At 34.2% G+C, this 15,198-nt stretch overlaps 1 protein-coding gene across 1 annotated transcript in view; it reads right to left on the bottom strand.

Moving 5' to 3' along the window:
* CNBD1 (cyclic nucleotide binding domain containing 1) overlaps nucleotides 1–15,198 on the bottom strand; it is a 328,386-nt gene that overhangs the window by 76,535 nt on the left and 236,653 nt on the right. Inside the window, exon 6 of the mRNA XM_021688390.1 lies at nucleotides 14,738–14,928. Within this exon, the coding sequence (XP_021544065.1) occupies nucleotides 14,738–14,928 (191 nt within the window). The remainder of the gene's footprint in view (nucleotides 1–14,737; nucleotides 14,929–15,198) is intronic.

The raw sequence follows: 15,198 nt of genomic DNA, 5'->3' as shown, positions 1-15,198 counted from the left end.
AAAGAAAGAAAGAAAGAAAGAAAGAAAGAAAGAAAGAAAGAAAGAAAAGAAAAAGAAAAGAAAGAAAGAAAGAAAGAAAGAAAAGTAGAAAGGAGGAAAGGAAGACTTTAGAAAAATTAAGGAGCATATCCAAGGTTAAACAGCCAGTAAATAACAGAGCCAGGCTTCAAGCCTAGAACTGTCTCAGTCTATACTCTTTTATCATTTTGTATCATACTTTTATTATTATTTCAAATTACACTTAGTATTTCCCTTAATCTCTGCCTTCTCTCTCTTATAAGTATAATTTCTTTTTGGTATATGGATGTATATATTATGGTATGGCTGTATTACATTACAGGTCTATACATTCTGTTAGCATATAAGTACCTACAACATAGATACATTTCTACTTTGTCAGTAGTGAGATAAAATTTTGGAGATTGTGACAAAGCTAGATAGCTACAACAAAACTAAATCCTGGACAGAAAGCACTGATGGTTACACATAATCATCATGTTAAACAAGATCCAAAGATGAGTTAAGATTATGAATTAGCCAGATACCCCAATTGGAAAACTGACTAAGCTTCCTTATAACCTAACAAATGAATGAGAAGTTAGTAAAGTCTAACAAACTAACCAGGGAAGTGAGAAGGGACTGACTCAGTAGATAGGGCAGCATAGAAGGGAAGAGCTGTGAGATTATTTGGAGGCAAGGGCAGGGAGGAAAGAAAAACACAGTGCCTCCATATTGTACAAGCTTCTGCTCCCATCCTTATAGCACCTGAACATGTACTCAAGAGAAAAATGTTCTCAAGTGGGAATGAAAATACTTAATTCCTGATACATCGAGTGAACTCATCACCAAGGAAGACCACCTGCATGTGTCAGATCTAGGAAATGATCATCCCAGTAGAATCTGATTAGGGGGAAGTGTCTCAGGGCTTTGCAGTAGCATATTGATGGACTCCAGACTGGTAGCCAAGGTTAAACTTTGAGAAGAGTTAATTATCTTGCTTGATGTGGCAATATTCTTAATATTTTTTCTTCATTCAATTCCATAATTATATTATAATAATAGTAACAATAATATATTATATATTAAACCCATACCCTGTGCTTGAAACAGGGCTGCATTTTATCATTTAATTTTCAGAAAATTTCCTGAGGTAGTATTATTATTGTTCTGATTTTATAGATGAAGCAATTAAGTCTTAAGTAAGTTGTCCAAAATAGTGAAATTAGGTAAATAGCCAAAAAATAGCCACACACACACACACACACACACACACACACACACACAGGAATATTATGCAGCCATCAAAAGGAATGAAATCTTGCCATTTGCAACAACGTGGATGGAACTGGAGGGTATTATGCTGAGTGAAGTCAGTCAATCAGAGAAAGACATGTATCATACGATCTCACTGATATGAGGAATTCTTAATCTCAGGAAACAAACTGAGGGGTGCTGGAGTGGTGGGGGGTGGCTGGGTGATAGACATTGGGGAGGGTATGTGCTATGGTGAGCGCTGTGAATTGTGTAAGACTGTTGAATCACAGATCTGTACCCCTGAAAAAAAATACATTATATGTTAAAAGAAGAAGAAGAAGAAGAAGATAGCAGGAAGGGAAAAATGAAGGGGGGGAAATCGGAGGGGGAGAAAAACCATGAGAGACTGTGGACTCTGAGAAAAAAACTGAGGGTTCTAGAGGGGAGCAGGGTGGGAGGATGGGTCACCCTGGTGATGGGTCTTAACGAGGGCATGTACTGAATGGAGCACTGGGTGTTATACACAAACAATGAATCATGGAACACTACATCAAAAACTAATGTTCTAATGTATGGTGATTAACATAACATAATAAAAAAAAAGCTGTTTTCAAAAAGCTATGCTATATTACTGCTACTATGACATACAGTGACATTACCATCCCTACAGGCAGTGGCAAAACAAAAGATAAATTTTATTAAATGAGCTCAGTACAACTGAGCAAGGCCATCTGAGTCACCATAATGGTTTAAGTCATTACCTTACAACCATAAACATCTAATATCATATAAAAATGTATGCTGAAGATGAGCATTCATGTATCTGCAAAGATACAGTTATTTTTGGTACCTTAACATTAAGTGATACTAGCTTCTGAGACCAGTAAGTTTATTTAGATGTCCAAAGGTCATTTTAGTCTACCTTTAGCCAAATCTAGCATTTTCAGCCATGACAACACAGGACAAAGAAGCAGGATTTCTACTTAAAACTATTTCATAATTCTTGTTTGTCACTATGTGTGCACATTTGTCACTCAATGACCTAAAATTCTGATTTAAAAGCTACTCTCAGAATTAATTCTACTTACTCTATTTTAAAATTTCACTCAAGAAATCAACATGTTGGGCGCCTGGGTGGCTCAGTTGGTTGAGCGACTGCCTTTGGCTCAGGTCATGATCCTGGAGTCCCTGGATGGAGTCCCGCATCGGGCTTCCTGCTCGGCAGGGAGTCTGCTTCTCCCTCTGACCCTCCCCCTCTCATGTGCTTGCTCTCTCTCATTCTCTCTCTCTCAAATTAAAAAAAAAAAAAAGAAAGAAATCAACATGTTGGGGCGCCTGGGTGGCTCAGTTGGTTAAGCGACTGCCTTCGGCTCAGGTCATGATCCTGGAGTCCCGGGATCGAGTCCCATATCGGGCTCCCTGCTCAGCAGGGGGTCTGCTTCTCCCTCTGCCCTCTTCCCTCTCATGCTCTCTGTCTCTCATTCTCTCTCTCTCAAATAAATAAATAAAATCTTTAAAAAAAAAAAAAGAAATCAACATGTTCGCTTAGAAGACAGGAAGTCTTGGTGATTGAATAATAGCCTGGGCTTGAAAATCAACAAACTGGGGTTCCACTTCAATCTGAGTATTTACTATCTGTATGACCCGAGACAGGTAAGTAAAGTCTTAGTTACCTGAATGCTAATAAATATAATATATACCTCACAGAGTTGCTATGAGGATTATCTGAAATACTCTATAAAAATTTTAATTTAGCCTTAACTTAGTGCATGTACATAGTAGACACTCATTAAATAACAGCAGCTATTACAAATCATGATCTTTCCCATCACTGTTATCATCATCAGGCTTATGATTGGAGTATTAACTGCTTCTACTTTCAACTCTCATTTAGCAAAATAATCAAACCAATTCATATATTATATTTTATAAGTAATATTTAGCAATATAAACAACAAAGCATTAGGTCCTATATTTAACACCATCATTTTTAAGCCTATACTTCTAAATGCTACAACTTCTTTAGACAACTATTTAGCAATTTCATGAAAAGTTAAATATATATCATCTTTATGCACCAATAATTTCATTCCTAGATATTTATCCAAGAGAAATAAAAGCATTTGTGACAAAAAACTTTGTACCTGATATTCATTGCTTTGGAAATAACTCAGATGTCTATAAACAGAATAATAGATAAATAAGTTGTGGTATATTCATACAACTGAATACTATTAAGCAACCAAATGGATACAGGCAACATCCTAACCCTCTTAAGACCTAGACTTGTATTTCAAACTGTCAACATATCCTCCACTTGGATATATAATTGGCATCTCAAAATATTGAATCTAAAACACCAAATTAGAACTCTACATTTTCTCTCATAAATCATCTTCTACCTCAGTCTTCTCAATCCCAATAATTGATATTAACATCCACCAATTTTTCTGTCCAAAATTCTAGAAACGATCATTGAATCATTTTTTGCAATTATTTTTTGTGTCCAATCCATAAGCAAATCCTGTCAATTCTACATCCAAAATATATCCCACATCCGTCTATGTCTATACTTCTCTACTAAGCAACTCTATCCAGACAAATAACATTTCACAAGCACTATTACCAGAGCCTCCTCACTGATTTCCCTGTTTTGCTTCCTACACTGCATTATGCAAATCCACTCCACTCTATCCACAGCAGACAAAATAACTTTTTCACATGTAAAGTATACAATACTCCCCTGCTTTTAAAAAAAACCTGGTAAATATTTAAAACATAACATTGTCATTCTCATATTCAAATGAAGAATTAATACTACCCAAAAGATATGATTTGATTGTTTCTTTAAATTGCTCATAATTTTCTTTTTTTAAGTAAGCCCTGCACCCAGCATGGAACCCAAAACGGGGCCTGAACTCATGACCCTGAGATCAAGACCTGAATGCTCATAATTTTTTATTAAAAAATGTAGAAGCAAAGACAGGGATTATTTCCACGTAAGTCTTAACTTTCCTATCCATTATGAATACCAATCATGTATTAGTTAGGTTGTTTATTTTTAGTGCAAAATTTATTAAGGCATTCTTTGGGAGAGGAAAAGTTTAATTTTAAAAGCACTGGGTGTTATACACAAACAATGAATCATGGAACACTACATCAAAAACTAATGATGTAATGTATGGTGATTAACATAACATAATAAAATTTTTAAAAAAATAATAAAAGCACATCCTAATACAGAGCCAAGTGATTAAATAAGCAGGAAAGTCCATTGGCTTGAACATGAAAATATTAAATTTGCTCAAAACATTATAAAGATTAGCTTTCTGTGAGCATACATCAAATCTCTTGAAAACAATAGCAATCAAAAGACAACAGAGTATGACAGGAACTGTCAGATTACTCTTTCTAAAATGTATGAAGTTAATGCTCTTTTCAAGTGATTAGTATAGTTCCTTACTGTGCTTTCATCAAAGATGAATTCTTCCCACTGGATCTAAGGATGAACTACAAACTTACCTGAACCTAAGTGACCTATAACCACCTTCTCATTCCTGTAGACCAGAAATTTTCCTCACTGTCCATATTATCTTTCCCTGTCCACACTGGTTTTCCTACTTGGAATATTTCCATTTATTCACTTATTCATTCTCTTAGTCATCCCTTTATAAATGCCTTTATTTTAAATTATATATATATCTATGTCAATCACTATACCTATGGACAAGGGGTATAAAGGTTAGATTAACTTCAACGAGTTTACAGTAGAATGAAAACAAAAACAAAACAAATTAAAAAGTCACATGACAAAAACTAACACCACAATCTAGGGGCATACACAAAATAAATCAGGGTACAAGGGAAAGTTAGAGACCATTTTGTCAGAGAAAGTAAAGTTTGATGAGTTTTTTGAGAATGCATGAAAGTTTGTGAACAAACCCTAAAAGAGCATGTCATTGCAGGCACAGGAAACAAGATGTGTAGAGGCATGGAGACAATAAATCTTCAGTGATCTATAAGTAGTTCTGCATGGCTGGAAAAAAAGGATGCACTAGACAGCTGAATTCATTCATGAAGGGCTTTGAAACCCATGCAAAGAAATTTAAATTTTATCTTAGAAGTGACTAGAAGTGACTGAAGCATTTTATGCAACGGAGCAACATAATCATATTTGACTTTTACAAAAGTCATTCTAGTGACAATGTGGATGGTGAACTGACGGGGTTCATAGATTGAATACAAGGATAGAGGTGGTTGCAAAATATTGGCAAGAAATAAGGAGAGCCCATGGGGCACCTGGGTGGTGCAGTTGGTTGAGTGGCTGACTCTTGGTTTTGGCTCAGGTCGTGATCCTCTGGGTCCTGGGATCAAGCCCCACATGGGGCTCTACACTCAGTGTGGAGTCTGCTTAAGATTTTTTCTCCCTCTCACTCTTCCCCTCCCCACTTCTTGCTCTCTCTCTCTCTTTCTCAAATAAACAAAATATTTTTAAAAAACAGAAGAAATAAGGCCAGCCCGAAGGTAAAAATGGTAAAAAAAAAAAAAAAAAAAGATGGAATGAAAAGGAAAAACACCAATAACAATAACTATAGGTAAAAATTCAGTTCTCATAATGTGCTAGACATTGTTCTCAGTGCTTATATAATCTCATTTAATACAATGATCTATGAGGTAGGCATTATTACTAAGCTCAGTTTTTACAGATAAGGAAACTGAAGCATAGAGTCTTAGTAAATTGTCCATTTCCGGAGCTATAAAATATTGTCTGACTGCATCACCTGTGTTCTTAGAGTGGTGTTATCATGGTCACTGTATAAGGCCACACAATGTGAGCAAGGCACAGATGTCCCTGGCAACTCCTTCAATATATGTTCTATTCTATGGAATTCTATAAAATAAAGGGATAGTGCCTCTCTTCATTGATCTATAAACTATCTCTACTTAGAGACATAACTCACGCTCCTTAACTTCATGACATGTTCCTGGCCACTCTAACCGACAATGAACTTGCTCTTCCTCCAAAGACCATAGTCCTAGTCAAAACCAGCTTCCACCTAATCATGTACTATTTTTCCTGTTCTTGTAATAAGAGTCAGTTTTGTTCCCCTCTTCTGGATAAGGAGCATTTCTTATGTTTTATTTCAGTATTCCTTGGCTCCATCACAATGCTGTCAAATAATAGGGGTGTGTGTGTGTGTTGATTTGTATGCCTGCTTGAAGACATGCTTACCAAAATCCAGAAAACAAAGAGCCAGATCTGTAAGAGACATGAATAGACTATCAATGTCTCAATATAACAAGAGCAGGAGGATGAGACAAAAATAAATATTTTATGATTTATAATTTTTATTATTGAGAAATACTAATTTGTAAGAATTATCAAGGCAACAAAGCATTCAACCTGCTAAAGAATAATGTGTAATTAGTTAAGTCAGTCATGTCTTATTTTTAGATTTAATGAGCTAACTTGCTAAAAGAGCACAAAAAATATTCTCAGATTAAAGGTTTGAACTTTATTAGTTAAATTATATATATTCAAGGGAAACTTATTTTTTCCCATCTAGGATGCTATCAAGTCATCTAACAAATGCTCACAATGGGTCAAAAGATACAACCAGGCAAGAGGGCTTCATGCAAAGCTCTCCTTGTAAAAGAAAGGGCCTCAAAATGTCGAGGACCATTTAATCATCTCACTTTTTTGGAAATTATCTTCTCCCTTGGCTTCTAGGACCCTGTCACAGCTCTAGTTCTGCTTCTTTGCTGGGTTCTTTGGTGGCTCTTTTCCATCTTTCAAAGTATGGAATTAATCAAATTTGCTCCTTGAATTCAGCCCTTTCTTTTTAATACTGTTTTTATCAGAGTCTTTATTTATTTTTGTGGTTTGAATATCACATTTCTTTGTAGACAATTCCAAAATCTACATCTGTAGTCATTTCAAGATTGTATCATAAACCCACCACAGCACTTAACACACACAAAAAAACTTACATACATAAGTACTTAATAAAACTAGTCAATTTAACTGTAAATCTGTAGCATCAGAAAAAAAAACCTTTCCTCTTAAAAGCTAGCCTGTTAAAACTGATATTTTTATATAGCAAAACACACATGGTAAAGAGCTACATTTCAATATCATAGCTTTTGCCAAATTGTAGTGTATTTCAAGAAAAAAATAAAATTATATGTAAAATTTCTGTGGAAATAAGCAAATAAAAAATGTGCCCTGTTACACTCTATGTATTATGTATATCCTATGTGTATATACACAGCATCCTATTATATATATGTAATAGGATATATATATAATATTTATATAAATATAATAGGCTTTATATGATTACATAATATATAATTATATGACAATTGGAACATTTGCATTTAATGTTGTATGTGTTGTGGATAAGCACACATTTTATTACATATGAATTTTATTACATATATATACATATATAAATAAAATGGGATGTTCTATGTATACCAATGAAACATAGACTATTAAATGCAATTTTTCCAATTGTCCCAGAATGTTAAACTTATATTTATATAAATTTAAATTGTATAATATAAAATTTATTTATACAATGGCTAGAGAGATGATAGATACTTATGTAACAGAGTGCTTGGTAGAGTTATCCTATTGTGAAAGTACTTTTTTCCTGTTGTTTCAGAGTTACAAGGATTTAAGTTTGCAGAACTTGCACAGAGATTTAGAGACTGTAAAATCGGTTTTGTGAACTTTAGCTCATTTTCTAACTCAAGAGATTATAAACTGAGATCAGGAAACTGATGACAATGCTTGTTCAGTAAGAGTTTGTCAGTCCCACAGTCTTTTTCTGCCCTTTCTCTTTCTCCCCGAGGCTCAAAGTAACAAGACAGGAATTTGATAGAGTAAGTGTGTGATTCTCCCTCTCCTATCAGCCAGGAGGGTTTGCAAGAGGTAACCAGTGTGGGACTGCCCAGAGAAAGGAATAAACCTGGAGAATTGTCAGAAAATGTGAACTGACCTAAAAGAAAGACCAGTGGTCTTCCACTGCCTGAAGCCATGGATGAAGTACACAATCCAAGTGCTGCATGGCAGCATATAAATGAAATCTCCTCTTCTGTAGTTGGAAAACAGAAAAAGCTGAGTATTGGACCTAGTATTTAATCATAAGGATAGCATAGCTCAAGATAGGGTTGCATTCATAGCCCAAGCAAGTATTCTGTTGAACCCTAAAACTTGGGATAATGGCTTTAAAACCTGAATACATTAAGTGTCACAATGACCACCTGTTACAAGATAAAATATGGAGAATGCATCTAAAAAATGGAGTTTTCACCTAGGTCTGCTTCACAGTAACTCCACGGGGTCCATAGACCTACATTATGGCAATTTCCATGGGCCTTAAATGTATAATTTGAATGGAGACTTGGTAGAGCCCTTACATTGGTTTCTTGGCCTTTGTGGTAAGAGCTCTTATTAAGGAAGATCAAGTGGAAGCCTCTGAAATTGTCCTCTCCCTACCCTCTTCAACTTTAGCCAACACAGTAAATCAAAACAGTATCACAGACATCATCAAGATGGCAGACTAAGAGGTCCTACTCTGTCCTACTTCCCTCAAAAAAACAATTTAGCAACTACCCACAAATGAAAATAGCTGTGAGAGAATGTTGGAATATAATTAAGAAGAAATATGCCACTAAAGCACAAAAACCAAGAATGGCCATATAGAAAAAGGAAGGAAACATTTTACCTGTGTCATCTCATTCCCCAGGTCATCATAGCTCAGTGCCAAGAGGAATCCTCTCCATTATGAATTCTCTGGTGGGTGTAAAGGAGAGCAGGTGACCTGAGCATCCTTCCCCACTGAGGACCTCCACAGTATTTGCCAGTGTGGACCCACCTGTTGGAGACAACAGAGCCGACACTACTGAGCTTCCCTGGAATTGGAGCCACTGTGTGCCGTCAGAGCCAGAACCACCATAGCTCCCTGAGTACTGGCACATGGACACCTTGGGTCCAGAGCCACTATCAAGCACACACCCTAATCTGAGGAGGGTACAGAAAGCCCACTTAAATAAATAATGATCAGAAACTTCCCAAGCATGGAGAAGGAAGACATCAAGATCTGAGAAGCCCAAAGAAACCAAGTAGGTTGAATATAAAGAGGTCTATATAAATACATATTATGATTAAATTTTCAAGTCAAAGACAAAAATGGTTTTGAAAAAAGCAAGAGAAAAGCAATTTATCACACTAAAGATTATCAGTGGATTTCTCAGTAGAAATCTTGCAGGCCAGGAGAGAGTGGAAGGATATATTTGAGGTACTAAAAAAAAGAAAACTGCTAATGACCATATTCGTCAGAACTATCATTTAAAAAATGAAAGACTTTCTCAGACAATAAGAACTGAGGAAGTTCATTGCCACTAGACATGCCTCAGAAGAACTGCTAAAGGGATTTCTTCAGATTGAAATAAAAGCATGCTAAACAGCAATGTGAAAGCACATGAAAGCATAACTCTCACTGGTAAAGGTAAATATACAGTCAAATATAGAATAAGGCAACATGGTAATGGTGGTATATAAATTTCTTCAAACCCTAATATAAAAGTTAAAAAACAAAAATATTAAGAATAACTATAACCACAAAGAAATTAAGGGATACACAATATAAGAACTCTGACTACAAGTACACAAAGTGGGGGGCTGAAAGTGTAGAGATTTTCTATGTGATTCAAGTTAAGTTGTTATCAATTTAAGAAATATAATTACAAGATATTTAGTGATACACAAAAGATAAAAAGAATCGAATCAAATCACTATGAAAATATCTTCAAATAACAAAAAATGACAAGAGTAAACAACTACCAAACAGAAAGAAAACAATTAACAAAATGACAATTGTAAATCCTCACTTATCGTTAATCACTTTAAATGTAAATGGATCAAACTCCCCAATAAAAAAACATAGAGTGGCTGAAGAGATCAAAATAAAACAAGAACCAGTAATATACTATGAGAGACTTACTTTAGATTTAAGGACACACATAATAATAGACTTCAATAGCGCATATTCAAAAGTGGATAGAGCATCCACATAGAAAATCAACAAAGAAAGAGCTGACTTGAGCAACACTATAGACCAAATGGACCTAACAGACATATATGGAACTTTCCACCCAAGAGCAGTATAGTCTTCTCAAACGCACAAGGAATATTCTTCAGGATAGATCACATGTTAGGTCACAAAAACATAAAATTTAAGATCAAAATCATCCCAAGTACATTTTTCAACAACAGTGAAATGCAACTAGAAATCAATAACTATAAGGAAAAGTGAAAATTCACAAATATGTAGAAACTAAAGAACATATTTCACCAACCATTGGGTCAAAGAAGAAATCAAAAGGCAATTAAAAAAAAAAAATCTCAAGACAAAAAAAAAAAAAAAAAAGCATCACATACCAAATTATGGGATGTAGCAAAAACAGTCTTAAAAGGAATATTTGTAGTGATAAATGCTTATATTAAAAAAGATTTCAAATTAACTTATACCTTAAGGAACTAGAAAAAGAAGAACAAACTGTGCCCAAAGTTAGCAGAAGGAAGAAAATAATGAAGATTAGAGCAGAAATAAACCAAATAGAGGATAGAAAAACAATTTAAAAATCAATAAAACTAAGTTTTTTTTAAAAAAAGATAAAATTGATAAATTTTGATAAATCCATCACATTCATTGGGGAAACCATAGTCTTTTCAACAAGTAGGGCTGGGAAAACTGAATAAACACATGCAAAAAATGAAATTGGACCCTTATCTTATATCATTCACAAAAATTAACTTGAAATAAATGAAAGACTTAAAGATAAGATCTGATACCTTAAAACTCCTAGAAGAAAACATAGGGAAGAAGCTTCTTGACATTGATCTTGACAATCATTTTCTTGGATACAAGAAACCAAAGGTGAATGCAACAAAAGTGAAAATCAACAAGTGGGACTATATCAAAACTGAAAAGCTTCTGAACAGCAAAAGAAACAATCAACAAAATGAAAGACAAGATGTACAATGAGAGAAAATATTTGTAAACCATATATTAGATAAAGGGTTAATATCCAAAATATATAAGGAACTCCTACAACTCAATAACAACAACAACAACAATAAAACACAATCTTATTTAAAAATGGGTTAAAGAAGAAGAACAAAATAGATGTTTTTCCAAAGACAACCGAATGACCAATAAGTACATAAAAGAAGCTCAACATACCTAATCACCAGGGAAATGCAAATCAAAACCACAATGGGAAATCACTTCACACATTCTAACAGAATGGTTATCCTCAAGAAGACAAGAGATAACACATGTTAGTGAGGATATGGAGAAAAATAAATCCTTTTACAAAGTTGGTGGTAATATAAATTGGTTCAGTCAATATGGAAAGCAGTATGGAATTTCATCAAAACAGTTGAAAATAGAACTACCATATAATTCAGTAATTCCACTTCTTGGTATATACCCAAAAGAAATGAAAACAAGATATTGAAGAGATATCTGCACTTCCATGTTTATTATAGCATTATTCACAGTACCCAAAATATGGAAACAACCTTTATGTGCCAATGGATGAATAGAAAAGAAGATATGTTATATATACAATAGAATATTTATTCAGCCATGACAAAGAAGAAAATACTGTCATTTGTGACATGGATGGACCCTGAGGACACAATGCTAAGTGAGATAAGTCAAAGACAAAAACTGTATGATATCATTATTATGTGACATTTTAAAAAACCAAACTCAAAGAACAAAGGCATTACACTTCTTGATTTCAAATTATATTATGAAGCTATTATAATCAAAACAGTATGCTACTAGCATAAATGCAGACATGTAGACCAGTGGAACCAAATAGAGAGCCCAGAAATAAATCCATACAGTTATGGTTGCTGATCTTTCACAAGAGCACCAAGAAACATACTGAGTAAAGGATAGTCTCACCAATAAATGATGTTAGGAAAACTAGATATCCATATGCAGAGCAATAAACGTGGACTCTTATCTCACATCATATACAAAAACTATCTCAAAATGATATAAAGATTTAAAGATAAGACCTGAAACCATAAAACTCTTAGAAGAAAACAGAAATTTTCTTGACATTGTTCTAGGCAATGATTTTTTGGATATGACACCAAAAGCACAGGGAACAAAAGCAAAAATAGACAAGTGAGACTGCATCAAACTAAAAAGCTTCTGCAGAGCAAAAGAAACAATTGGTGTAGTAAAAGGCAACTTATAGAATAGGAGAAAGTATTCACAAACCATTTATCTGGATGAGGTTAGTATATATCCAAAATATATAAGAAACACAACTCAATAGGAAAGAAAAAAGAACTCAATTAAAAAATGAGAAAAGAACCTAAATAATCATCTCTCTCTCTCAAAAGAGGACATATAAATGACCAAGGTATATGAAAACGTGCTCAACATCACTAATTACGGGAAAGTGCAAATCAAAACCACAATGAGTTATCACTTTACACCTCTTAGAATGGTTACCATCAAAAAGACAAAAGGTAAGTATTGACAAAGATGTGGAGGAAAGAGAACACTTGAACACTGTTTGTACAAGTGTAAATTAGTACAACCATTATTGAACACAGTATAGAGTTTCCCCCAAAAACTTAAAAATAGAACTACCATACAATCCAGCAATCTCACTTCTATGTAGACAACTAAAGAAATGAAACTATCTCCAAGAAATATCTGCATTCCCATGTTCATTGCAGCATTAGTCACAATAGCCAAGATACGGAAATAATTTAATGGTCTAGCTATGGATGAATGGATAAAGAAAATGTCAATTGCTACAACATGGATGAACCTGAAGGACAGTATGTTAAGTGAAATAAGCCAGACATAGAAAGACAAATTTTGTAGGATCTCACTTATATGTGTAATCTAAAATAGTCAAACTCATAGGAGCAAAGAGTAAAATGTTAGTTACCAGGGGTTGGGGGTAGAGGAAATGAAGAGCTATTGCTCAAAGTTTCAGTTATGCAAGATGAGTAAATCCTATAGATCTAATGTACAGCATGGTGACTAAAGTCAACAATACTGTACTGTATACTTGAAATTTGCTAAGAGGGTAGGTATTAAGTGGTCTCACCACAAAAAGATTGTAACTGTGCAATGATGAATATGGTAATTAGCTTGATTGTGGTGATAATTTCACTTTATTTACATTTGCTATATACTCCTTAAATATATACAATTTTTATTTTTCAATTACACCTCAACAAAACTGGAGAAAAAAATACTACATCCCAGGCAGAATGGCAGATAAGTGATACCTTCATAGACCTACTGCAGAATTCAGAGGTGGTAGTCCCCTCACGTCCCATTTTAATTCATGAGTTTTGCCCTCATCAAACGAACAAACAAATAGATCCTGAAAGATTGGAGTTGACTACTACAACGTGGACCAAGAAGTAGTTCTAATTATACCTACTGTGCCAAGTGTGGTGTTTTTTTCTAAAGCATATTGAAATGCCAACAGGTACACTGTATGTGACCATTGAGTGGCAAATGTATTCTTTTTCATCTCTATCAAGAAAGATCAGAAACATTACCCATTCATGTGTGATCAACAATATACTTTTATATTCATGTCTCATTTTTTATCTTAGTCTTTCTTTCTTAGTTTTATCCATCCTCATTCTTTTTGAACCTGAGAATGTGGTAGGTTTTTCTGACTTCAATCCATAGTGACAAATAATTTGGCTTTAATTGGTTTCATTGGCTCTTTCTACTCTGAACATCTTGACCACCCTAAATCTAAAACTGGCTTTCTTTTAGCCACAATTGTAGTCAAACCGCATTTGATCCCCATGGAGAGTATCCAGAGATCCAGAAAGATATTGAACTTTAATTTTTTGACCAGCTGATAGTGTCAAAATAATAAATACAAGCCAAGGATTTTCTTCAGGTAAAACCTTCCAACTGTAATGGAATCAACCCTTTGATCACCTTAGCATTGCTCTTGAGATAAACAGGATAAGCATGAATTCTTTGTTTTTTTATTTTTTTAAAAATTTTATTTTATTTAAGCATACATTCTTAACTTGTTAAAAGACCTTTCATGATCTGTCCTCTCTCTCCCTCTCCTCAAATCACCTGTTCCCTCTCCCTTATCTCAAACTACCCTTCTTCCTCATTCAGTGATCCAACCACATCGGCTTTGTCCTAGTTATCAAATATACTACATAATCCCTGCCAGTGGGTGGTATGTTGTTGAAGGCATCCCTCATTAAAATTTCTTAAACGAATTTGAAGTTCAATATTAGTAGTATAATTTTCATTTTTAAAAGATACATTATCTTTAATACATAACTCACTGAAGATATTTGGATTTAAATACCTAGAAGAGATCAAATTTTATAATAATGATACTTTGTTGCTTATGGAAAAAGCAAAGATTCATTTCTTACTGTTGTGTCACATGAAGGTGTGTGCATCTCAGCAAGTATAAAGTTTTTGAAGTCTTCATTGACAAATTCCTGGAAACTCTGAGGTATGAAAGAGGCTGTTGACTCATTTTCTTCAGTCAGATTTCTATGTACCTTTGTTTGAGGTCGAGCTGAGCCTTTCAGTATTATATAAAATCCATCATTTCCAACCACTGAAACAAAACAAAACCAAAAAAGCTATACTGTTGACTTTATTTCCCAGGCTCTTTGATATAGACATGACCACAACATATGTTACACTTGCTTTGCTTTTAGTAGATTTCTTTTAGTTTATGCAATGAGAACTCTAATGAAGCACTTAGGCATTTACAAATAATTTACTCAAATAAAAAGAATAGCAAAAACATGTCTCCACATTCGGAGAATTCTTTTCTGACAATTTTATTAATCAATCCTTATGGAACTGATAGATTCTAGAAAAA

The sequence above is a fragment of the Neomonachus schauinslandi genome, chromosome 4, assembly GCF_002201575.2.
Source record: "Neomonachus schauinslandi chromosome 4, ASM220157v2, whole genome shotgun sequence".
NCBI lineage: Eukaryota > Metazoa > Chordata > Mammalia > Carnivora > Phocidae > Neomonachus > Neomonachus schauinslandi.
The sequence above is the reverse complement of the archived record's forward strand: the minus strand, read 5'-3'. Positions and strand labels throughout refer to the sequence as shown.